Consider the following 26,898-nt stretch of genomic DNA (forward strand, 5'->3'; position numbering starts at 1 on the left):
TATAAATAAAAACAAAAGCATAGTAGTATGTGCATAGATAGGAGCAACCAGCTCCTTCCTCCCTTCCAATAATGTTTGACGGGTCCACCCCCCCCCCCCCAAGACGATGGGCATTGTTATTCAAATAGTACTCCATGGCCCTTGTGGTCTCTTCCAACTCTGTGATTCTATGAAATGGTGTGTGTGTGCCACATATTCTGATCAATTACGCACAGCGGGGCTTACCCGGGCACTCCAATATTTTATTCAAGTCTGTGCCAGATTACCAAATGGGCAGAATAAACACTGGCCTATGGGCCCCATGACTTTTGGGGGCCCCGTGACAACGGATTAAAATAATATTGACTTGATCTTGAAATTGGTTTATTAAAATTGTGACAACCGATTAAAATAATATTGATCTTGAAATTGGTTTATTAAAATTGTTGGTTGGTAAAACCAAAAACGTATTAGGAGATCATTTGCGAGACTCCCCCTCCCCCCCAGATTTCGACTGCCTAGGGACCTCCACGCACTGGCTCGAGTTGCCCCCGCCCCCTGCGTGTGTGTATTTATGATTTATTTTTTCATCTAATAAATTGCACGGGGTTGGACTAGATGACCCTTGGGTCCCTTCCAGCTCTACGATGCTGGGATCTAATAAATTGCATGCCGCCCTTCACCCGAAGATCGAAGGGGGTTCACGACATAAAAGCGTCAGATGAAGCGCACATCGGAGTTCCCCAGTAGCTTCGTCCTTCTCCAGAGCCGACGCTAGGCGGAGAAATGGAGCCGAGCATCGCAGCCTCTTGCAAAGGGGGTCAAGGCCCGGATCCGCCCACGACGGGGCGGGGAAGCCGCCGAAGGTCTCCCCCGCCTCCTTTCTGCGTCCCTCCCCATCGCAGCCTCCGGGGCACCGCCGGGTCGCTTCGGCTGCTGCAGCCGAGGCTGCCATGGCGTGTGGATTGGCCGCCAGACTCCTCTCCTCCTTCTCGTTGCTCCTCTGCTTGGGTCGAGGCATCGCTGCAGGTCGGTATGCGAGGTCCGGGCTTGGGCGCACGTGGGGACAGGGCGATCCGTGTCCCGCCGCGGGGCTTGTTTTGCGCGTTTGTTGGGTGCGCCCGGGGAATGTGAGAGGTGCCTGAAACAAACAGCCCGAGACACCTTCCCTACTTCTGAAGTTACTAGTGGGGTCAGGGGGATAAGTAGGTTCCCCCCTATTAGTAGCCTAATATCCCAGGGCGCTGGTTGCAAAAATGTTAAATACAGCATTAAAACAATTGACATCGCCCTCCCCCCCCCACTTCAGCTGGTAGCAGATTTAAGGGCAGTGGCCCTTTATTTTTTAAAAATAAAGAAAACTTCCCTCGTCTCTCCCCCCCCCCCCCAATTTGCAGTTGTAACAGAAGCTAAGAGGAAAAAGAAACAACAAGATTTCTTATGGCAGTCTTTCTGGCAATAGGGCACAAGCTCTGTTCTGGCCCTGCCAACGATCTGGAACGACTTTATAGTTACTTATAACTATATAATAAACCCCGCTTGCTTCTGAAGTGTTCCAAGTGTGATATGCAATCATAGGATACATAATTTGATATTGTTGTGTATACTGATGATTTGTCATCTAGATTGCCCAGGTGGCATGCAGTCAGTTAAAAACAATGATTTGTAAATAAAACAAACAAACAGTGGTACAAATTCACCTAATGCTCAACGCTGGACTGTAGGAACTATCCATAAACAAAGTAATTGCTTTTGTATCATCATCATCATCATCAATCTCAGTCATGCTCCCCACTCTTAGATTCCACCTTCTTTAGTTCATTGCAACAACCAAGTATGTAAGAACATATACAGTTCTGTACTTAAAAGTACTTGCCATTGGAGTTAGCAGGACTTCTGCCTCTGAGTAGACTTGGGATTGTGCTGTTTTTTCCTAACCTCACTGCCTGCCAAAAATGAAGATAAATAACTGAACAAACTTTATCATATCTCCAGTAGCCTCTGTGTGTGTGAGAGAGGGAGAGAGTTTAATATCTATATTCTCCATTTCTGCCAAATAATGATCAAGGTAGTTTACAGTAAAAAGGAAAATGCGGTAGGTAAAAATTAAAATTAAAATCCAAAGTTATAACCAACAATCTGACCCAGATCTCTGCAGCAAGGCCAAATTTCTGCTCACGGCACCCCACATTGATTGACCGTCAAAACACTGGCAATAACTGGCTCCTGTTAATTGGAATCTGTTGGAATTGTTTTTGGTCTGTTGTTTTTAACTTTGGGGCTGCTGCTGCTGCTGTTTTTTTTAAATACAGTATTAATAAACAGCAGTGGTTGGAGAGAAATCCAGATCAGATTTAGGGGGTGCATGGGGTAGGATAGGGAGTGAAGCTCTATTGCGCATTAAAACACAATATGAACAACAGTTTTTAAAAGCACCTTTACAATCGCAGAAATAAGGTGGGTTCCCCAAATGTACTTCTCTAGTGTCAAAGGCGAGGGACGCAGGTGGCGCTGTGGGTTAAAGCCTCAGCGCCTAGGACTTGCCGATCGAAAGGTCGGCGGTTCGAATCCCTGCGGCGGGGTGCGCTCCCGCTGCTCGGTCCCAGCGCCTGCCAACCTAGCAGTTCGAAAGCACCTCCGGGTGCAAATAGATAAATAGGGACCGCTTACCAGCGGGAAGGTAAACGGCGTTTCCGTGTGCGGCTCTGGCTCGCCAGATGCAGCTTTGTCACGCTGGCCACGTGACCCGGAAGTGTCTCCGGACAGCGCTGGCCCCTGGCCTCTTGAGTGAGATGGGCGCACAACCCCAGAGTCTGTCAAGACTGCCCCGTATGGGCAGGGGTACCTTTACCTTTACCTAGTGTCAAAGGCCAGGGGTAAAAGGTTGCATCTCCAACATTCTCTGACAGCTGCATGATGAGGGTTCCAGATGCATCTCTGTGGGGAAGAAGTTCCACAACTCGGGGGACGCCACCAAGAAGGCCCTCATTTAGGCACCAACCCACTCCAAGATTTTGAGGGCGGTCGAACTACCACGCGGCCCCCTCTGCTGATCTTAGCACTGAGCGGGTTTGTAGGGAAGGGGGTGGTCTTTCAGGTATTTGGGGCCTGAGTCGTGTAGGGCTTTAGGCACTAACATGTGCACCTTGAATTGGGCCTGGGAATGAACGGGCAACCTGCTTTAAAACAGGGGTTATGTGAGATCTCGAAGGAACCCCAGCCAGCAATCTGGCTGCTGCGTTTTGGACCTGCTTAGCATTACTTTGGAGATGAGTCATCGTCCGCCTGGTCCGCCGCAGCCTTTGAATCCACGTAGGCAGCAGGGTGGACGCTTTATAAATGTGAAATGATGGTTTGGCAGTCGTAGGGCAGCAGTCCAAGGAACAGTAATGGGTCTGCTGTGTTGAAAGACGGTGCCAGACAGAAATCGAACAGCACGATAAACGAGTGCCCTGAGATGATTGTGCTGAGGAAAGGAATGGGCGAATGCAAAGTCACGTTTCAGTGGAAACCTTCTCCACCCATAAGAAGTGTTTTGATGGAGAAGACCCAGGAACCATTTTGGCCTGTATCCTGTTCCTCACACTGGCCAAGAAGTCTACAATCTGTGTCTCCTTTGTTGTTTGCCCTCAACACCTTTGCTTGTTTGTTTATTTAGAGCATTTACTCCCCACCCTTTAGAGTAGAGGAAACAACTCGCCGTGTGACTTACAAAAAACAGTTCCAAGATGGTCCTTGTTCTCAAACTCAGGATCTTCAAGAAAATAAAATAGAAACATGGTGCACAAGGAAAAAAGGAAGGGGAGGGAGGAGGACGAAGCCAGCTCAAGCACAAGTTCTTCAAGTTATAATTCAATAATAATAATAATAATAATAATAATAATAACAACAATAACAATAATAATAATAATTTATTTATACCCCGCCACTCTGGGTGACTTCCAACAAAATATTAAAAATACAATAAAACATCAAACATTAAAAACTTTCCTAAACAGGGCTGCCTTCAGATGTCTTCTCAAAGTCAGATAGTTGTTTATTTCCTTGACATCTGACAGGAGGGTGTTCCACAGGGCGGGCGCTACCACCGAGAAGGCCCTCTGCCTGGTTCCCTGTAACTTCACTTCTCGCAGTGAGGGAACCACCAGAAGGCCCTCGGAGCTGGACCTCAGTGTCCGGGCTGAACGATGGAGGTGGAGACGCTCCTTCAGGTATACTGACAGGTATAAAGACACCGCTGGACTCCATCCCTCCTCAGCCTCAGCCAGCATAGCCAATGGTCAGGGATGATGTGAGCTGGAGCCCTACAAATCTCTGGGGAGGGCCACAGTCTCCCCTCCCTTCTGGTGTTACAGCTATCCCTGTCTTGCAAGATGGTAGAGCTGGTTTCTACCTTTTCCTGCTGCTTGAGCTCCTCAGAGGAAACAGTGGCATACAAATGTAGGAAATAAATACGCCACTGCTTTGCATGAAGGAATGCAGTGATTTTTCTTTCCCCTTTGGCCACTCACAGGGACAGAGGAGGTGGTGATTGGGGAGGTGGAAGGAAACATCACCCTCGTGTGCCGGAATATGTCTCCGCGAGCGGTCAAGGTGGAATGGTTTCATGGGGACCCGGGAAAGATCCCCATCCTCTTCTCGTCGGACGGCAGCCTCCCTTCCGACGCTCGCTTCTCCCTGGTGAGGAACAGCTCCTTCCACATCTCAGGCTTGCGGCTGCAGGACGAAGGCAACTATACCTGCAGAGAGGTCCTGAACGAGACAGACCACAGACACAGGATTCAGTTGCTCGTTGCCAGTAAGTTGCTGTCTTCCTTCTTTGCTTGGCTTTTTCTCTTTATTATTTTATAATATTTTTATTTGAGTAAAAAAAAGTAAAAAGTAAATGTACAACAAAATCAATTGCAAATCCATTTGAAGAGATTGCTCTGAATCTCAAGACCTCCCCCATCCCTTCCATGAGGCCTAATATCAACATTTACAACTGCATATCAATCCGTTATCCACGTTTTTTAATCCATCTGAGTTATCCATAGTTTTTGTTACCTTACAAGTGAGATTAAAATCCTGCTAATGTTTTCATCTGCTTACAATGGTCTCCTAAATAAATTATAAATTTTCCCATTCTTTTTTAAAGTTCTTGTCTTCTTGGTTCCTGAGCTTTCCAGTTAATTTTGCCGTTTTGGCATAGTCCATCAACTTTTGCCATTCTTCCCGGGTCGGGACTGTTTCTTCTTTCAGTCTCTGGGCTAATAACATACATGCAGCTGTTGTCACATACATAAACATACTTTTCTGATCCTTTGGTATCTCAGTAGCTATAATTCCTAATAAAAAAGCTTCAGGTTTTTTAACAAATGCTATTTTAAACATTTTTTTTCCATTTCATTATATATCATCTCCCAGAAAGTTTTTATTACCTCGCACGACCACCACATATGGTAAAAGGTACTTTCTTTTCTTTACATTTCAAGCAGATATTTGTGCTTGTTCTATACGTTTTTGCTAACTTAAAGGTAAAGGTACCCCTGACCGTTAAGTCCAGTCACAGACAACTCTGGGGTTGCGCGCTCATCTTCCTCTATAGGCCAAGGGAGCCGGCGTTTGTCCACAGACAGCTTCCGGGTCATGTGGCCAGCATGACTAAGCCGCTTCTGGCGAACCAGAGCAGCACACGGAAACGCCATTTACCTTCCTGCTGGAGTGGTACCTATTTATCTACTTGCACTTTGATCTGCTTTCGAACTGCTAGGTGGGCAGGAGCTGGGACCGAACAATGGGAGCTCACCCCGTCGTGAGGATTCGAACTGCTGACCTTCCAATTGGCAACCCCTAGGCTCTGTGGTTTAACCCACAGCGCCACCCGTATGAGTCAAATACCACCTGTACATCATTTTCATATAATTTTCTTTCAGCGTACAACATGTCGTGAATTTTAAATCTGTTTTCCAATTTGCTTGGCGTTTCTTGCTCTTCAGCCAGCTCAGGGGTAGATTGCATGGTGTTCTCCATTTGTTTTTGGATTACAAGTCCCATAATTCCCAACTTGGTTGCGTTAGATCGGGGTGTTGTAGCACAACAAAATCAGGAGGCCGCTGTGTTGACTTACTGAGGCTACATTTCTTCAGGCAGCGCTGATAGATTGATTACATTTCTATGCCTCTTTTCATTCAAATGAATGAAAGTGGCTAACAAACAATAAATAACAATAACAAGATGGAACATAACAGGACATCACAACGACAGCATAAATCGAATAGAATAATTAACAAATCATCAGCAAAACAAAGTGACTAAAAAAACCAATCTAAACATCACAATTAAAGTTGTATTACAGTGGTACCTCTAGTTACGAACTTAATTTGTTCCGGAGGTCCATTCTTAACCTGAAACTGTTCTTAACTAAAGGCGTGCTTTCGCTAATAGGGCACACAATTTCCGTTCTCATCCTGGGGCAAAGTTCTCAACTCAAGGTAACTCTTCCAGGTTAGCGGAGATTGTAACCTGAAGCGTTTGTAACCTGAGGCGTTTGTAACTTGAGGTACCACTGTATATTATTAACAAATCAATATAGCATTTATAATCTATAAAATGATACTAACAACATTAATAAATTAGCAACTAAAGAATGAACTAAGCACTGTTAAGTTCATACACACACTCGCCACACGCCCATGACTCATAAACTTTCACTCCATTTATTAAAATACACAGGATGCCTGTGGCAGCAACTCCCTTCTGAATGCTCCTCGGGCTGGAGGTGGGGCAGCCCAAATAAAACCAACCACCCCCTGATGGCAAACACGAGTTTCTCTTCCCTCAGGGTTCTTCCTCTGGGAACAGCTCCTTTTTGAAGGCTCCTGGGGTTGAAGGGTAGGACAAGGCAGGTGGGGAAAGCCATTACCTGCTAGACAACACGGTTTCTCACCCCTCGGGAGGGGAGAGGGCTCTTGTGCTTGGGTCCTGCTTGAGGGTTTCCTACGGGCATCCGGGGGGGGGGGCACCATGAGAAGAGGTTGCTAGATGGACCATAGGCCTGGTCTCAAAGGCTCTTCTTGCATTCTTCAAGCAGCTTGCTTGGTTGACCAAATGGTCTTTGTAGTAATATAGGAAGATAGGTCAGATGATTTGTTTTTATCAGATTATGTTTGTACAGTGGTACCTCTGGTTGCAAACGGGATCCCGTCTGGAGCCCCGTTCGCAACCTGAGCAGAACGCAACCCGCGTCTGCGTGTGCCGCGATTCACTGCTTCTGCACATGTGCTAGCGGCGAAACCTGGAAGTAACCCTTTCCAGTACTTCCGGGTCGCCGCGGGACGCAACCTGAAAACGCTCAACCTGAAGCAAACACAAGACGAGGTATGACTGTATACACGTTGGTAACCACCCAGAATGGCTGGGGCAACCCAGTCAGATGTGCAGGATGCAAACAACAACAATAACAATTTTTATAATTATTATTACTATTACTGTTATGATTCCAATGGCCAGCAGCCTCTTTTGCCCAGTAGATGACTAGATTGCTCCAGAAAGGTCTGGTACCCAGCCCTTGCAGAACAGATACCCATTACAACTTCACAATGACCTCTCCTCCTCATCCTTCCTCAGCAAAGTCCCCCTAGCTGCCACCCCCCTCGTGGGAGCTCTGGTATTTTCTTACTAACTGGTTCACCGCCTCCTTACTTCCTGGCTTTGTTCCTTGCACAGCACCCTGTTTGCTTTCGAGGTGTGCTTTGTTGGTCGTCGTGAAGCATGAGCAAGCTGAACAGAGGGTGGCACCTTTTTCGTTGCAGGACGCTACAGCTCCAAAAGGCTGCGACCTTGAGGCTGGGGGCCAGCAAGGGGAAGCGTGTCAGTGCAGGCTGGACCGAAGTCCAGATATCTGCCGTGCAGGGAGGGACAGGGAGAGGGCTGCTTGCCTTGTTTCCAAAGGCCCTGATGAACCACTGCAGCAAAACTGGAAATTGCTGAACCTTCAGGAATCTTTGCAGATGGAAGCTGGCATCCCCTTTTAGGGCAGAGCGGCTCTTTTGCATGTGGGGTGTTTGTGTGTATTGACCCTCTCCCCACCCCACATATTTCCTTTTTTCCCCTTCAATTTTTTTAATTAGTTTTCACAATATTATAAACAAACAAACAAACAAACAAACAAACACACAAGACAAGCAAACATAAACCATAGCCTTATTGAAAATTACACTTATTAACTTTGTTAAGTGACTTCCTCGCTTCCCCTTGGTTGAATTTCATTGCATGCCCTTTTAACGGTTTTCCAAATCCCAATTCTTATGAAATTTAACTTAAACATTAACATCCTTAAATCTTCACCTTATGGAATTAAACATATTAATTCATCACTTAACATAAATAAAATCCTAAGCCAATTAAGTATCTGCAAGCTATTTTCAGTTATTTTAACTTAACAAATTTAACTAGATAATCATTAAATTTATTCCACCCTTCCTGATACTCCTCCTCCTTCTGGTTGCGGACTCTTCTGGTTTGGTCAGCTAGCTCCACCCCACATATTTCCAGCTAAAAGGAGCAGGAGTTGGGAGACAGCTGCTTCCTATATTCCTTTGTCTCTAGCCCGCATGTGGGGCAAACCCCTCCTCCCCGCCTCTCAGCAGCAAAACTCACTTGGGGAGATCAGTGGTAGAACAGCTGCTTGGGATGCCAGCACAGCCAGTTCTGAGATTGATGGACCAGTGGGTTGACTCTCTGTAAGGCAGCCCCCATGCTCCTGTTTAATCCTAATTGGAGCCATGAGGACTAGAATCCTGCTTTATTTCTAGGGAAAGCAGAGTGCAAGAGTATCTGCTTGGTCACTGGCATCTGCAGGCAGGGCCCTGGGGAAAGACTTCTGACTGAAACTCTGGACAGCTGCTCCCAGGCGGTGCAGCCAACACTAAGCTTTAAAGGATTAAATCGTGGATGGGAAGGCTATCAATGGCTGCTAGCCACAGTGGCTATGCTCTACCTCCACTGCTTGAGTTGTGGGTTCGAGTCCCGCATTGGGCAAAATATTCCCGCATTGCAGGGGGTTGGACAAGATGACACTCAGGGTCCCTTCCAATTCTATGATTCTATGATTAATTCAGTTGTTTGCCTTCACAGCCCGGTGGAGGGAGAGCAAGGTCTGGGTTCAGGACCACGGACAGTGCCCTTTACAGCCAAGGTCAAACATCCAAGGTTTCTCAGAAAAGTCCTGGAGCATCTGGCTGAGTTTTACAAAATTTATTTGCAAATGGTAATATGAACTTGAGAGATAATCCCCTGATAGGATACTTATTGGCAGCTGTAGGTATCTCTTGATAAATTTCATTCCAGAATAAAGTACCCTGAATTCCCACAAGAAATAGGAAGCTGCCCCCTTTGTTCCCACAACCTCTCCAAAAATTTGTTGGAAGCAATATGAGATAGTTAAACAGCTTTTAAAAGTATAGTCATACCTTGGATCCCAAACGCCTTGTAAGTCAAATGTTTTGGCTCCTGAACGCTGCAAATCTGGAAGTCAGTGTTCTGGTTTGTGAACGTTCTTTGGAACCTGAATGTCCAGCGCGGCTTCTGATTGGCTGCAAGAGCTTCCTGCAGCCAATTGGAAGCTATGCCTTGGTTTCTGAACATTTTGGAAGTCAAACAGACTTCCGGAACAGATTCCATTTGACTTCTGATGTACCACTGTATATCCTTTTTCTTTTTTTTAAGTACCTGTCTCTTTCACCTGCTTTCCAGGTGGCCCCACCAAGGTGAATGTCAACATTGGTCCTGCCACAGTGCTACCAAATGGCACCCTCTACGCCCAGAGACACGGGACCCTCAACTTCTCCTGCACCAGCGACTCCCGCCCAACCTCTGCGACCAAATGGGATTTCTCCCAGTCTGGCTCCGGGCAGGAGCCCTTCACGGAAGTCAACAGCTCCCTGAGCTACTTTACCCTCTACAATTTGTCGCCCAGCTTGCAAGGAAATTACTCGTGCTCAGCAACTAACCTGCTCAGCCACCGGCAGCAGACCGTCACCCGTGAACTCCTGATCTACTGTACGTATACTAATAGGAAATGTTTGCATAGGGTCATTGCAGAGTTTGGCCTTAAAAGCACTCAGTACGGTGGCCTGCATCCCATAGAATATGATGGCCCAGCTAAACATTGTGATACATCAATATATCACGATGTCTGAAATAAGGATGGAACTATGTAGAGGCAAACAGTAGGGCCAGGCAATATCTGGTTTTCAGCATCGTGATATATCACCAGCTAAACGTTGTGATATTCTGATATATCACAATGTCTGAAATAAAGATGGAGCTATGTAGAGGCATGGGCTGGCTTGATGGTTTCCCCCACTGTGATTTTTTGCACAGCACATACCCACCCACACCATGATTTGTGATCAGTGCTTTTTTTCTGGAAAAAAGGTGGGGAAAATCACAACAAAGTAAGCTTGTTTGTTGCAGGCCCAGTCACAGTGCTCCCTGCCCCGCCGGCAGTGGCTAAATGTAATATGTGATGAATAAATTGAAGCAGAAAATGATCTGGGTTTGAAATGGCTACAACTTTATTGATTACAGATATAGGGTGGATTTTTGGCTCAGGCATTGGGTGTATATCCATTCCAGCTTCCACCCCACCCCCCGGACAAAAAATAATTATTTGATTTTTAAAAGGTTAGGGAACTCGGTTTCCCCTGAGTTCCTGCTCAAAAAACACCCATTTGCGATACATTGCCAGGTCAAAAACTGTGAAACCAATATTATGGTATGGACTTCAAACCAGTTTTGGAGGCTATATCGATATATCACCCAGCCCTAGCAGGGAATTGCCCTTTCTTGGAACCCTGGAGGGTTGCTGCCAGTTCGTACGGACAATAGGGAAGTCTCCTAGGACAGGAGAAGTGATTCAGTGGCAGGACATCTGTTTTGCATGCAGAAGGTCTTGTGTTCCTCTCCAGGTAGGACTGGGAGACAGGCCCTGCCTGATTAGCTACATATGAATGAATTGCATGTCGGCGCAAAATAAGAATGGATAAATATGAAGAAATCTGGAAAGAATATTTAAGCGATAAGGCGGATTGTAGTAGGAAGTAGAGGGAGGAGAGAGAGGTGGGAAAATATTGTTTTAAAAGGTGTAGTCATAGGCATATCAGTGTATCCAAATCTGAATTGTCAAATTGTGTTATTACAGTGGTGCCCTGCAAGACGAACGCCTCGCAAGACGGAAAACCCGCTAGACGAAAGGGTTTTCCGTTTTGGAGGCGCTTCGCTAAATGAATTTCTCTATGGGGTTGCTTCGCAAGACGAAAAAATCTTGCGAGTTCCTGTGGGTTTTTTCCGCTTTTTTCGCCCTTTTCCTAAGCCGCTAAGCCGCTTATCAGCTGTTCCGCTGATAAGCCGCTTCTCAGCTGATCGCTAAAAGCCGCTAGACCGCTAATAGCGCTAATCCGCTAAGCTGTCAATGGGCTTGCTTCGCAAGACGAAAAAACCGCTATACGAAGAGAATCGCGGAACGGATTCTTTTCGTCTTGCGAGGCACCACTGTACTGTTGTTACGGTTTTTGTTGTACAGTGGTAAAGGTAGAGGGACCCCTGACCATTAGGTCCAGTCATGGCCGACTCTGGGGTTGCGGCGCTCATCTAGCTTTATTGGCCGAGGGAGCTGGCGTACAGCTTCCGGGTCATGTGGCCAGCATGACTAAGCCACTTCTAGTGAACCAGAGCAGCGCACGGAAACGCCATTTACCTTCCCGCCGGAGCAGTACCTGTTTATCTACTTGCACTTTGACGTGCTTTCAAACTGCTAGGTTGGCAGGAGCAGGGACCGATCAACGGGAGCTCACCCCGCCGCGGGGATTCGAACTGCCAACCTTCCGATCAGCAAGTCCTAGGCTCTGTGGTGCCACTCGCGTCCCTTTGTACAGTGGTACCTCAGGTTAAAGATGCTTCAGGTTACAGATGATTCAGGTTACAGACACTGCTAACCCAGAAATAGTACCTTGGGTTAAGAACTTTGCTTCAGGATGAGAACAGAAATTGTGCTCTGGCGGCGCAGCGGCAGCAGGAGGCCCCATTAGCTAAAGTGGTACCTCAGGTTAAGATCAGTTTCAGGTTAAGAACGGACCTCCAGAACAAATTAAGTTCTTAACCCAAGGTACCACTGTATGTGTTTTTTGCGGTTGATGTTTGTATCAAAAAATTGATTAAATAAATTAAAAGGGGGGGGGTTGCCTGGAAAGCTGCTGCCGGTGTCGATGGTACTGAGCTTAGATGAAGCAACGGTCTCGGCATAAGGCAGCTTCCTCTGCGCCAGGAAGGAAAGCAGATACTGGACCATTGAGCTCGCCAAGTAAGCTGAGGGCAGCTTCCTATGCACCCCCCAGGCCTTCAGTTTAACCACACCACCACCCACCTAACCTCTGAAGGCAGGGTGGCTGCCGTGGGCCCCCCAGTGATGATCTCCGTGGGCTGTCAAGTTCAGCGTCAAAGATGGCGTTTTCTCGTATATCTTGATCCTAAACTGCTTAGGCCTTGAAACGGTATTATGAGGCTCCTGAGGGAATGCAGCCCTTGAGGGAACTCTGTTATGAAACGAAAGCATAGGGTGGATGAAAGCAGAGTGAAAAGAGGGTGGGCTTCTGCTTCTCTCTCTTTCCATCTCTCTCCCCAACACCCCCTTTTCTCTCCCTCGCTCTCTCCCTCTCTCTCCCCAACACCCCCTTTTCTCTCCCCCCCCTCTCTCCTTGACACCCCTCCTCTCTCATTCTCTCTCTCCCCAATACTCCCTTTTCTCTCTCACCGTGGCTCCCCACCCAGTGCCAGGAAATGGACAGATTGCTCTTGCTGGAGGTCTTGATGTGGGAAAAACCCCACCTAAAGGCTGTTGCAACCGGGTGCCTTAGTCACCAACAACGTTGAGTGATGCCTGAGGATTCTCTAAAAGCAAAATTTTATTTCTTGCATGAAAGGTTACTGCAAGCGATCTGGGAAGCGACCGGAGACAGAACCCAGATCTCTGTTTACACACAGTTTTGATAGTCGTATAGATTAGACCTGCCAGACACCCAGTGATAAGAGTCTTAACCGCAAAGGCTGATGTTTCCACACTTCAGTTAGCTAAGCATTTTTCCTGTTTATACCCCAGTTTTAAAGGTCATGGCCTTAAAATTTTCCTTTACACGCACCCCTTGTGGTTTGCACTTTCTCTGTCCCTCAAGCTTGCATGATTTCAGCACGAATACAAGGAGAATACAGTGGTACCTCGGGTTAAAAACTTAACTCACTGCCGCACGATTTCTGTTCTCATCCTGAAGCAAAGTTCTTAACCCGAGGTACTATTTCTGGGTTAGCGGAGTCTGTAACCTGAAGCGTCTGTAACCCGAGGTACCACTGTACATGATGATGGTGCCAGCCTGCAAGAAGATGGTGTTAGTCTTGCTTCAGCTAAAACAAAGATGGAGGTGGTCTTGCTTCAATTACAACAGTCTGAACTGTTCACTTGCTGAGGGCCACGTGAAATTGGTGGGGTGTGGATTGCTCATGCCTGCTTCAAGCCTGAACACCCCAGCTCCCCATGGCCAGCCATGTCTTTACCTGCCCTGCTCCAAAAACATATATAACCTGTTGGGCAGTTGGACATGGCTTGGCCCAAACATCCTGCTGGGCCAAATGGGAAGGCCTAGCGGGCCTAATCAAGCCTGTGGGCTGTGGGTTCCTAACCTCTGCTTCAAGGGACACATGAAAATTAGGCTTGGGAGAACGGAGAATGAAATGGGGAGGGGACCTTCGTATGTGAACACTAGATTGTTTTGTACATGCACAATGGCCCCCAAATTAAATACCCTCTCAGGCTTATATATAGCTGTACCTTGGTTGCCGAACGCCTTGGAACTTGTATGTTTTGGCTCCCGGACGATTGAAAACTGGAAGTGAGTGTTCTGGTTTTTGAACGATTTCTGGAAGCCAAACATCTGGCGCGGCTTCTACGGCTTCCGATTGGGTGCAGGATAATAATAATAATAATAATAATAATAATAATAATAATAATAATGATTTTTTATTTATATCCCCCCCTCCCCAGCCGAAGCCGGGCTCAGGGCGGCTAACAACAATAAAATAACACAACATTCTAAAATCAATTCAAATTAATCCGCATCTTGGTTTTTGAACAGTTCCGGGAGTCGGACGGACTCTGTTTGAGAACCAAGGTATGACTGTATAGATATAATTTGCGGAAGAGAAGGTGAATGTTTGGTCTCCTTGGCTCTGCCCTTTACCCAGCTTCACCCTGCCCATCCCTTATTACAATAATGCACACAGGAATCTTATTTGTTTTGCCTGTGGAGCTTTCGTGTTGAAAAACAGGTTCTGGGGCCCAGGGAGGAGGCAGCTCAGTTCAGCTCTTCCATTCTGCCATCTGCCTTATTTCTCAAATGACCTGTCCAAAGCCTCTGAAAGTCATTCTGGGTTAATAGCATTTTTTTAATGGGTTGCAAGAATTAAGAAAAACAATCCTGAACTTTTGCAGACATCCAGACCTTTTGGGTGGCTCGAGGTTAAATCACATCCTATGCTTCGGACAGCTGACTGTGTTTTCATGCTGGATTTTCACTGCATATCTTGGGATTTCAGCTGGGTGCATGCATGTGCTATTTTGTTTTGGAGGTTATTACAAAAACAAAACAAGAAATCGTACCCCAGGTTTTAACAGGCAGTGTTAAGGAGATTGCTGAATATCTTCAGTTCTGATTTCATGTCAAAATTCTGAGGCAGGTTGCAGAAACAGCAGAGCAGAAAAAATGGAAAGGGGGGGGGATACCAATTGTAAAAAAGCATATTACCGGTAAACTATCCACACAGTGTGCTATGGATCTGACACAGATTCAGATGTTCTGCTTAACTGCCTTCCAATGGCCCATCCAGCTCAGTACAGTGGTACCTCGGGTTAAGTACTGAATTCGTTCCGGAGGTTCGTACTTAACCTGAAACTGTTCTTAACCTGAAGCACCACTTTAGCTAATGGGGACTCCTGCTGCTGCCGCGCTGCCAGAGCCCGATTTCTGTTCTCATCCTGAAGCAAAGTTCTTAACCCGAGGTACTATTTCTGGGTTAGCAGAGTGTAACCTGAAGCGTATGTAACCTGAAGTGTATGTAACCCAAGGTACCATTGTATTGCCTACACTGACTGGCAGCAGCTCTCCAGGGTTTCAGGCAGGGATCTCCCCCCCCCCCCAGCCCTACTGGGAGATGCCACCAGGGATTAAAGCTGCCCTGCAAAGCAGATCCTCTACCGCTGAGCTGCGGCCTGTAAGGTTTTAAAGATTGCAGCTCCACCTGTTAATCTTGTGAATTTCTATGCCTTCCTCAGATCCTCCGCCATCACTGCCTCGATGCTGGGCTCAAACCTCCGTGGAAGGCTCTGGAGGGGTGCAGCTCCTTTGCAGTTGGACCGGGGGTTACCCACACCCCACGCTTCAGTGGACCAATCTGGGGAACCTGAGCCGGGACAGTAACGTGATGGGCATTGCGGACACCAATGTGGCCACTTTGAATGGCTCGCCTCTGCTCTCTGGGAAGGAGTTTGTGTGCCGCGGGATCCACCTATTGCAGCAGACCAGCCAGGCCTGCACCGTGAAGTTGGGTGAGTCAACAGACTGATAAAACCCTATTTTAAAGCCATCCCAAGTTGACCATCACTGCCTCCTGTGTTTGCCTTCCTTGCTTTCTGATACACCCGTTTCATCACTCTTTCCTCTCCTGCCTTGTGTTTCCTCTGGTTTAGAGGCCCCTTCGCTTGTGTCCGACCCCATGAGGAGCTGCTTCGTAGGGGGAGCCACCAGGATGACGTGTCAGGCCAGCGCCGGAAACCCCCCTGCCAATATTTCCTGGCTGCGCAACGTCTCCCGGACCCAGACAGAGATCCGCTCCGGCGGGAGGTTTCTGGTCAGCCAAAAGGGCAACGTCTCCACTCTGGTAATCCAGAACTGTTCTCACAGCGCGGACAGCGGTTTGTACATTTGCAAGGTTGAGAACCCCCTGGGGCTGAAGGAGGCGTATGTTTACCTCACCGTGATTGGTAAGCAGATAACCTTTAAAATGGCAGGCCGCTGGTATGCTAAGGAACAAGGCGGGGTGAAGGTTGCGACAGTAACAGGGTGGGTGGGAAATGCTTTATTTATTTATTCATTCTTTCTTTTAGAGCATTTGTACCCTGCGCTTTGGCCCAGAAGGAGCACAGAGTGTCTTAAGAACAATCAACTAAAACAGTGTTTCCCAAACCTGGATCTCCAGGTGTTTTTGGACTACAACTCACATCATCCCTAGCTAGCAAGACCAGTGGCCAGGAATGATGGGAGCTGTAGTCCAAAAGCAGCTGGAGAAACCCTGAACTGAAAACAAGGCAGGGCCTCCACAACCACCCATAATGCTAGAACTGTGGGCTGTCCAGGGAAGCTCAACATCGAGGGCAGACGAAAGAAACACAGCACATAGTTAAACGGGGCATTTGCTCCCACAGTGTAGAATGATGGCCTCCAACTCGGATGGTTTTCAAAAGATTATTAGGCACATTCATGATGGAGAAGGCTGCCAATGGCCATGTTCTGCCTCCACGGTCGGAAGCAGGCAGTTTGCCCCTGGATAGCAGCTGCTGGGAGTCACAAGTGGGGAAGAATGTTATTTTTCTCAGGTCCTGTTTGTGGGTTGGTTGGCCATTGTGAGAACAGGGTGGTGCACTAGGTGGGCCTGGGGCCTAATCCAGCAGGTCACTTCTTAAGAAGTCTTCTTGGCAGTTTTTGTTTCTTAAAAGAGTCTAGAACCTGAGAAGTAATATGAGGGAAAGGCAACGTGGTACTACTGAATGTTGGAAAGGGATAAGATAAAGAGAGACAATAATAAAAAATAATAATAATTTTATTACTTATACCCTGTCCATCTGGCTTGGTTGCCCCAGGAGAGAATAAACTCTGCCCCATTTGGGTAAATAAACTCTACCTCATTGGCCCATGAGGTTGAAATCAGAGGTTGAAAGGAGCAGCATTTTGGAAGCTGCTTTGTGCTGCTCCTTTCTATTATTATTATTATTGACAAGGATTGATTGATTGATCATATTGGTATTAATAATGTTATCAATAATAATTACTGCCTGTTTATTTCTCCAGAGTTTTCTAATTTTTTTAAAAAATTCTTACACTCTTGTGGTATTTGCCGTTGGGTTGCTGTGCAAGCGTCCCTGAGACATTTAATTGACAGTGAGTTATTTATTTTAAATGAAGATGTTAAATAGGCCAGAACTGCTATTTCACTGCTTTTCTTCCCACCCCCCAAACCATTCCTCCTGCCACAGAGCCAGTGAACATCGCAGGCATAGTGGGTGCAATTGTGGTCCTTTTGCTGCTGGGTGTTCTAGTCCTCTCTGGAGTCCTCTTATACGCTGGACCCCGTTGGTGCCCAAAAGGTAAGAAACAGATAGCTCTAATAACCCTTCCAGGTGACATTTTTTTTTTTTTAAAAAAACCAAACTATGAAAATTGCAACTCCCATCATCCCTGACCATTGGCCATGCTGGCAGGGGCTGATGGAAATTGTAGCTCAACAACATCTGGAGGGTCACAGGTGCCCCCCCTCCTGGGCTAAAACTTGCTACAGGGGTATTTGAACAGTATGCAGGCACCTTTTAGTGGTGAAGTGAAGAGCAGTCAAAGATGTGGCCTTTTCAAGTGATGGCACCCCAGTTTATGAAACTCCACTTAAGGCAGGATTGAAATCTGTGCAATGAATCTCTTCATTCCAGTACCAAAATCTGGGCTCTCTATTTAATTTTATATGATACCCAGTCGGCGGCTTTCAGCACACATGTGCATATACAAGAAAAAGATTTAACAAAAGCCACCGTATCTCCTGTGATTTGGGTTTTCTCGGATTGGACCAGAATTGTAGAAACACCACAAGTTTAATGTAGCGAAACACAAGCTCTATGCCCTTCGACATCACATCAGATGCATATTGTACATTCTGAGCAAGTGCATGTTTACCCATTATCTCAAACTGTCTCCTCTTCTTTCTTTTCTCTCTCTCTTTTCCAGCCAACATGCTCAGGTGAGTGTCTCCTTAAGTGGGCAAGTCCTAACCAGCGTCGCTTGTTTTGTATGCAAGTTCAATCCCTGGCTTCTCTTAATTAGAACAGTGATGGGGAACTATTTTTCCACAGCCAGAGGGCCACATTGCCTTCTTGGCAACCACCTAGGGGCTGCATACCAGTGGTGGGCACAGTCAGAGGCAAACTGGGCAGAGTATGTGAAGCTGTCCAGACGGTTGGCACATCCGGCCCTGCACTGCCTGCACCAGGGATGGGGAACCTCGTTGGGCAACTTTCCAGGGGCCACAAACCCCTTTTGGGAGGGGCAAGGGACAAAAGTGGATGGAACGGGAAACATACATTTTGGCACAGTATTGTAAGCTAGTACAGTTGTATCTTGGATCTGGAACGCCTTGGTACTCGGACGTTTTGGCTCCTGAACGCTGCAAACCCTGAAGTGACCGTTCCAGTTTGCGAACGTTCTTTGGAACCCAAATGTCCGATGGGGCTTCTGATTGGCTGCAGGAGCTTCCTGCAGCCAATCAGAAGCCGCGCTTTGGTTTTCGAATGTTTTGGAAGTTGAATGGACTTCCGGAATGGATTCTGTTCGACTTCTGAGGTACAGTGGTACCTCGGATTACATACGCTTCAGGTTACATACGCTTCAGGTTACAGACTCCGCTAACCCAGAAATAGTGCTTCAGGTTAAGAACTTTGCTTCAGGATGAGAACAGAAATCGTGCTCCGGTGGTGCGGCAGCAGCGGGAGGCCCCATTAGCTAAAGTGGTGCTTCAGGTTAAGAACAGTTTCAGGTTAAGTACGGACCTCCGGAACGAATTAAGTACTTAACCTGAGGTACCACTGTACCACTGTATCTGCATCCAAACCCACCTCTCTATCCTCCATCCAGCAAGCAAGAGGCATTATGGGAGATTAAGCCCACATTCCAGCCAGGCAGAACAGAAGCCCTTGAAGTTGTGAGCCAGGGCAGGGAGAGGTGTGGCTGGGGAAAATCTCGAGGGCCACATTGAGAGGTTCACCAGTGCTGAGTTAAAAGAGTTAGGTAGCAGGCTGTGGCAAGGACCTTTCACTGCTTGAGCTGCTGCTAGTTGGAGTCACAAATGTGCAGCTGGATGGACAAATGGGCAGCTGACATGCCTGGGGTGTTTTTTGGTGGCCAGGCCTACCCATTAAATCGTGTGGGGATTCTCCCAACCCTCTCTCAGAACAGATTCAGAGGAGACTTGGGGAAGGGGAGAAATCTCCATTGTGCTAGCCAGAGTCCTTGCAATGGCTTCTGCTAACACATGGACTTTTTTTAGTGGTCCGGTCTACCTGGTGAAATGCATTATTCAACAGAGGCATCTGTGCTGATGGGGAAAAAACCTCTACCAAGATCCCCACCCCCAAGTTGCAATATAGCTGCATAAAAACCCCAGCAGAAGCGGATTTAGGGGAGTGCAACTGGTTTGGTCGCACTGGGTGCAGAGCCTCGGGGTGGCATAGGGGCCACTACAAACATAACACAGAGGCAGGGGTGAGAGGCAGGGGGTGCCGAATTTTGGCATCACACAGGGCACCATTGAAATCTGAAACCCCAAAGTCTGCCACCAACCCCAGTCCATTTCCTTCTGCTGCGAGGGATAAACCCTGGGAGCTGTTCGCAGATGCAGTTGAGAGGGCAGATGGCGTAAAATTCCTTGCCTGTTGAAGAGGAGGAGGAGGCAGGGAAAGGTCCCGCTGACTGTTCTCTTGACTTTCCATCCTTCTGATTGCCGTAGGAATCGAGATGCAAGTGATATCCTTGTGCTCATGGATTCGGAGGAAGAGGATCCGCTGTCGGAAGTAGCCGGGGAGCCCACTTCAGATCAGGGGGCTGCCCTGGCTAATGGAGGGTCTGCCACGCCTCACCAAGGTAAGCTGTGAACCTTTGCTTAATTTCTTTATTAGCAGACCATTACAGAATTTTATAGCGATTGACAATTATGCCCGGTAGAGAACATTAATAAAAATGCACAGTAATGCAGCTAAAAACCACAGAATTAGAATTCTAGACAATAAGCAAATAACAACAACAACAACAACAACAACAACAACAACAATAATAATAATAATTTATTTATATCCCGCCCATCTGGCTGAGTTTCCCCAGCCACTCTGGGCGGCTTCCAATCAAGTGTTAAAAACAATACAGCATTAAATATTAAAAACTTCCCTAAACAGGGCTGCCTTCAGATGCTGTCGCGTCTCTGGGCATCTGTCTGCCTTGAGAGTCAAAGGGGTGGCCCTCGGGGGCTGAAGTCAAGCCGCTGTGTTAGCAGCACCAAAGTGACCACCCCGGGGCGCAAGAAGGTCTTGGTCTCGCTGATGTAATCCAAAGGAAAGCAGAGCAATGTGTTTGGCACCAGCTGGGTTGCAGGAGTTGCCAGAAGGGGCCATCCAACAAGGGGCCATCCAACCGTCTTAGGGACTCTGGTCCAGATTTGTGCAGGGTTTACTCTTTAGCCTTTTCTTCTCCCAAAGTTGTCCCACAAGGCAGCGGAGGTTTAGAATCAGTGTCTTCTCCTAGATGGGCTCGCTTCCCAAGTTGACGAGCCCCACCTGCCCCTCGCTTCCCTCTATTGCACGTGCAGAAACCACCTTCTGGACCATTGGACCCACTATTGGTCTCTCATGCTCAATCTGCCAGAGCCTGTCTTCCTATACAAAGCAGCACATGCATGTGCATGTGTGTATGTGTATATGTGTGTACGTACATACATACGTATGTACATACACATACACACGCACACACAGAGTGTATATATTGTCCAAATTCATCAACCGGTTAAAAGAGATGATAATAATAATAATAATAATAATAATAATAATAATAATAATAATTTATTTATTTATACCCCGCCCATCTGGCTGGGCCTCCCCAGCCACTCTGGGCGGCTTCCATAAAAACAAAAAATACAGTAAAATATCACACGTTAAAAACTTCCCTAAACAGGGCTGCCTTGCAGACAAACCGTTACCAGGCTTTTATTTACCTTCTTCAGGATTAAAATACCAAACAGGTAAAATGCAAAAGAAGTCCCAGAGGTGGTGTTCAGCCAGGCAGGTTAAACTAACAGGATATTTATAGTAACTGGGAGGGGGATCTGGCAACCAGCCAGCCCAATCATGTGTTCCTAATTAAAAGGCCCAATTGACACCTGCCTCTGCTGAGAAACCAATTCAACACACACACAGACACAACAATCATAAGAGGTCTAATAAGCACAGCTATAATCAAAAACTTTGCCACTTGCTCTGTGTCAAGCTTGTTGGAACCCTGTAGCAAAATGATCATTAGGGTCCCAGAGGTGCAGCCAGGGAGGGACTGTGTAATGGGATATATAAATGGTTTTAAACCAGGGTGGATAAAAATCAATGATTTTTTTTTTAAAAAACAGATTTTAAAAATTAAAATCAGATTATTTTGATTTAAATCGGATTTTTTAAAAAAAATTAAATCAGATTTTTAAAATAAAATGCTTTTGGAAGAAAAATCTTTCTAAAGATAGTTTTCTGTTTAAGTTACATTATAGTCTAAAGGCTATTCATCAGGAAATAAGGATTTGTTTTAAGTTTTTCATGTGTGCTAAAACTTGGTCTAAGTTGTTTTTTTTTAAAAAAAAGTTTAACTACATCAGTTAACAAACATGGATATATATGCTATATTGTTATTGTTTTAGTTAAATAAATTGTTTAAATTGTTATTAAGGAAATGATTATTTTTCTCCTTCCAATAAAGTACTGCAGAAAAGTTGTCCAAATACAAACAATTATTTCATAATTACCTGTCTTCGTTTTTCTAATACAAATCAGTAATTTTTGATATAACTGTAAAAACTACTATGAAAATTTATTATTCCAAAAATGAAACCTTCATCTGGTTGTAAATATTAAGATTATACCAGCAAGAACTAGTCTTTCTGTAAAAAAATGATTTAAAACAAGTCTTACTGACTAGTGATTTAAGTCAATTTGATTTAAATCAAATCCACCCTGTTTTAAACTGTTTTTAATACTGCGTTTTAAGGTTGTAACCTGCACTGGTACCTTAGGGCAAAGGACAGGTAATAAACAATTTATTTATTACATTTATATACCCCCTTTCCCTCCAAGGAGCTAAAGGAAGGCGGGGTACACCTGTCTCCCCTTCCTCATTTTTTTTCTTCGCAACAACCCCTGTGTGAGGTAGGTCAGGCTGAGAGGCAGCAACTGGCCCGCCCCAAAGTCACCCAGTAAGCTTCATGGCTGAGTGGGGATTTGAACCCTAGTCCAGGTCCTAGCCCAACACACTAACCGTTACTGGCTCTTTCCTAGCCCCTCAACTGAAGCTTCAGGAGAAAAGGGCATGCAAGAGAGACAACTCCTCAGCCTTGTCACAGGGGCAGCACCTATTGTATCTGCTACCTGATATATCAGAGGGGAGAACATAAAAACTTGATAGAGGGAACAGACTCTCCAAGTGTCCCTGTTTTCCAGAGACATCCCTGATTTAGAGAAGCCATCCCAGTTTCTGATTTGATCCCAGAATGTCCCACTTTTCCTCAGGACGTCCCTATTTTCATTGGAGAAATGTTGGAGGGTGCACAGTTATCCTACCCCCGAGTCATCTGAAGGCATTCCTGTATAGTGAAGGTTTTTTTAATGTTTAATTTTATATATATATTTATATATACGTTGGAAGCTGCCCAGAGTCACTGGGGCAACCCAGAAAAATGTGTGGGGTATAAATAGTAAATTTATCATTATGGGATGGGACGTCCCTATTTTCACCAGAGAAATGTTGGAGGGTATGAGAGAAAGTCTTCCTATATATTTAGGAATAGTTTACCACCCCCAGAATAGCATTACAAGGGAGGTATGGTCACCCCAGTGCATGATGGGTTGAGAATTCCAGTGCAGTTCCTTGAAGCTCTCAGAAATCTGTAACCAAAAGCCTCTGTTTATTAACAATCTCTTCAGATCCATGGTTCACAGTTACAAGGGTGGTAGACCTGCTGAGGTAACTGTGAACCTTCACAGCCTGAGTCATGCCTTTAGTGGGCTGCTATGTGCTGTTTTTGCCATCGCTGCCTCTAGTAGTATTCCAGATCATAATTAAAACATGCAGTAAAACTTACAGCGATGGCGTGACTCTGGAAAAGGATTGAGAAATAGCAATCAACCTTATTGCGGTTGCAAAGAGCATGATAGCTAAAAATTGGAGGGAGAAAAGTTTATCTCCTACTGTACGTAATGGTTTTGGGGGGGGGAAAGGTCTATAGTAACATAGATTAAGTTAAGGATAAAGATAGAGATGATAAGGAAAACTGGAAGACACAATGAGAGGTAAAGGAGGTGCTGTGGGATTGGTGGAAGTCAATGTTTCTTTTTCTTTTTAGTGTTTATATTATTAATTTGTAAGATTTGGATTTGGTTTTTTTGTATGCTTGTTTTTGTGTTTTGTGTATTGTTGTTTTTGTTGTGTGGAGAATACTAATAAAATTAATAATTTTAAAATAATAATTAAAAAGTTAACTTAATTATAAAAGAATACATATAACCCAGAGATATTCAACCTTTTGGAGCCCACGGCTCCCTTGACAAACTGCATTCTTTCTGTGACACCCCTGTGGGGCTCAGGAGCCCAGTTATGTCACCCCTTGCCTGCAGAGCTGGCAGCCTCTCACCCTTTTCCGAACACCCTCCCTTGTGGAACGTTCCCTCAGCCTCCTCTCCTCTCCCCTCTCCTTGGGAGTCCTCTGGGCAGCTGTTGCTGCCACCCCTGGTCTCTGAGCTTCCTCCCCCTGCCCCAAAGAGAGGTGCCTCCTCACACTGCCCCACAGGGGTCTGGGAAGAAAGGATGCCCCCAGCCTTAATGGTCCAGTGGAGACAGGTCAAAGGTGAACATGAGGCCAGCAGCTTACCTTGGAAGGCAGCAGTGGCAACAGTGGGTGCTGCCAGCCAGCATGGTGGAAAGGCTCTCCTTCGGTATCGGGTACTCAGCTCCCAGGCAGGCCCTGCACACAGCAATCACGAGGAAGTCCAGAACAGTCCCTGCCTGGCCTCCCACTTGTCTGTCCATTCCCAACAACAAGGGCTGGTGGACTGGCTGACTGGGCTCCCTCACCCACTTGCTTGCTTATTCTGAGGCCGCCTCAAATCCTGGCACCCAGCACCCCCAACCAGCCCCAGAGGCCCCATTCACCTATGGAGCTTGTAGCCAGGGCTGCTGCAACAAACGGCTGTGCAAGCCTTTGGGAAGCAAAGACATGAGAGGGCATCAGAGGAGGGAGGGGAGGGAAGGAAAGAGGGGCAGAGACCAGTGTTGCCCATGGCACCCATGACCATCATTCAAGGCACCCCAGGGTGCCACAGCACACTGGTTGAAAACCACTGATATAACCTAATAGGTTTTTTGGGGGGAAATGGGCGTTTTTGGGTAATTTTTGTAGTACAGTAAGTCTAACAATAATGTTTGTGCTGCTTTCAACTTGTTGTAATGGGGTGATTATTTCTTTCATGGTGTTTTGGTTTACTTTATGGAATCTAAATTAAATTTACAGTGGTACCTTGGGGTTAAGTACTTAATTCGTTCCGGAGGTGCATTCTTAACCTAAAACTGTTCTTAACCTGAAGCACCACTTGAGCTAATGGGGCCTCCTGCTGCTGCCGTGCCGTCGGAGCACGATTTTTGTTCTTATCCTGAAGCAAAGTTCTTAACCTGAAGCACTATTTCTGGGTTATCAGAGTTTGTAACCTGAAGCGTATGTAACCTGAAGCATATGTAGCCTGAGGTACCACTGTACTTATTAAAAAAAAAAAAAAAAGCCAGCATGCAGTAAACTGATCCTATGAAAAGAACCTAGCCATTAAAACAAGAAACTTGGGGCAAGAGCTGAAGGTGATGTGCTGGTGCAAGTTTCACTCCCTTGTGTTTTGTTTCAGGCCCCCAGGCAGACGTGCCTAGTGAAAGTTCCCTGGAGGACACCAACAGAGAAACCAGGTCCAAAATGTAGAGGGAGCTCTCTTCATCGTTGCCTTTCTGTGTGTGCTAGGAACCAAAGCTTCACCGCAACGTAACTCTGCTCTGATCCTGACCGGGGAGAAGGAAGGAGTTCACTCGGCAGCCAGATCATTCTCAGAGGCCTTCTTCATCCCGTCTTGATCATGCCCTTCCACATTTTTCATAATTCTCCCGTCTGCTCTTTCTTCCTCCCTCTGTCGTCCTTTAAAGAAAAAAAGACTGAGCTTGAAACTTCATGGCAGCGATACAGGAAATGTGCAGGGAGGGGGCAGGAGCAGGGCAGTTTCCTTCCTTTGGAGCAAGAGGGAAAGATCCAGGCTGTGTTAGGAAGGAGCTTCACTGGGCAAGAGATCCTCCAGGGCAGATTGAAGGGCTGGAGGGAGGGGGTTGTCTTGAACCCAGTTCCGTTTGCCCAGCTTGGCATGAAAATGAATTGGGTTCTTCTGATCCTTGTCCATGACTATGGGCAGGATTCTTGCATTGCAGGGGGCTGGAAGAGATGAGCCTTGAGGTCCCTTTGAGCTCTACAATTCTGTGATTCATTGGCTTGCATATTTACAGCAAAATGGAGGCAGCTGGCACAACGATGCTTCCTCTGTGGCCTTAAGCAAGCTGAATGTACCCCTCTTAACCCCTTCTGTTCTGGGATTCTCTTTTGGGAAGGGCTTGTAGCTCAGGGACTAGAGGATCTGCCTTGCATGCAGGAGGTCCCTGGTTCAGTCCCTGGCATCTCCAGTTGGGACTGGAATAAGACTCCCTGTCTGGAGAGCTGCCAGTCAGTGTAGGCAATACTGAGCTGGATGGACAAGTGACTGTTTTCCTGTGTTTTTAGAGAAAGAGATGTAGCTCAGTGGAAGAGCATGCAGCAGGTCCCCAGCTCAATCCCAAACGGCATCTCCATGTAGCTCAGAAAGAATCCTTGGCCTAAATCCTGGAGATCCACTGCTGGTCTGTTTAGGCATGATTCTGCATAAGGCTGCCTCCTGTGTTGGGTTTTCAGCAGTAAATGAATTTCAAGTTTAGGGGCAATGTAAACCTGAAAAGGTACCAGGCTGCTGTGAGCTGCGGAGTGGTACAATAAAGCAAGCCCTATGAAGAAAGAATGAAGTCTGTAGGCTTCTCAGATCTCCTTTGTAGAATCCTAAGATCCTAAAGCATTAGATGCCCTGGTCTAAAAACACTAGATAGGAATCTTATTTATGTCTTTCAGACAAAATCTGGGGATGTCATGAATCTGGGTTATGCCAGTGGAGGCCTTACCCGATAAAACACTGAATGTAGTTAATATGAAATAAATATTGTGCCCTATTGCTGCATAAGCCCATTCTGCAGATGGGTTAAAACCCCCCAATGATGTTGTCAGTTCATGGTAGCTGCAGACCTCCAGGACGGTTTCCTGAGTAAGCACAACTGAAGCAAATGGGAGCCATCTAGGAGTACAGATCAGCTCACACTCATTTTGGTGGGGCCTGTTTGAGTAGACTGTGCCCCCTTTCCAAAATCAATTTTCCAGCCCATCCAGGTACTTGTGTGTTTGTGTGTGCCACAGGCTGGCTTGGGCTGTGGGGGTTGGTAAGCTGCTCGCTTAAGAAAGAATTGTTACCTGGAGGCAACAGCTGGTCTCAAACTCAATTCCAAAGAGTTGTAGAAACACAGATTTTTCTTCTGGAGAACCTAACTGTGGAGGTGATCTTTTGCTTATGGAATAAAAATGTGTATTTTGCATCCGATGTGTTTGTATATTTTTTAACTTAAGTAAGAGAGGTCTGGATATCTGTTCCCAGATTTTGGATGGCCAGGGCAG

At 46.3% G+C, this 26,898-nt stretch overlaps 1 protein-coding gene across 1 annotated transcript; it reads left to right on the forward strand.

Annotated features, from left to right (window-relative positions):
- Window positions 1-859: 859 nt before the first annotated feature.
- VSIG10 (V-set and immunoglobulin domain containing 10) lies at window positions 860-26,819 on the forward strand. Its single transcript, XM_079956834.1, has 9 exons — window positions 860-1,008; window positions 4,493-4,777; window positions 9,715-10,020; window positions 15,341-15,613; window positions 15,755-16,048; window positions 17,318-17,428; window positions 18,057-18,069; window positions 19,831-19,964; window positions 25,016-26,819. Exons 1-9 carry the CDS (start codon window positions 933-935, stop codon window positions 25,084-25,086), a joined length of 1,563 nt encoding a protein of 520 aa, XP_079812960.1. The 5' UTR covers window positions 860-932; the 3' UTR covers window positions 25,087-26,819.
- The last annotated feature ends 79 nt before the right edge of the window (window positions 26,820-26,898 follow it).

Source organism: Podarcis cretensis (genome assembly GCF_951804945.1).
Source record: "Podarcis cretensis genome assembly, chromosome: 16".
NCBI classification, from domain to species: Eukaryota; Metazoa; Chordata; class Lepidosauria; order Squamata; family Lacertidae; genus Podarcis; species Podarcis cretensis.

What these genes read in the sequence shown, in the direction of transcription:
- VSIG10 (XM_079956834.1), top strand. Translation starts at nt 933, where the DNA reads ATGGCGTGTGGATTGGCCGCCAGACTCCTCTCCTCCTTCTCGTTGCTC. An exon ending in GGGTCGAGGCATCGCTGCAG is followed by an intron (nt 1,009 to 4,492) that starts GTCGGTATGCGA and finishes GGCCACTCACAG; the next exon opens with GGACAGAGGAGGTGGTGATT. An exon ending in CCGTGAACTCCTGATCTACT is followed by an intron (nt 10,021 to 15,340) that starts GTACGTATACTA and finishes TGCCTTCCTCAG; the next exon opens with ATCCTCCGCCATCACTGCCT.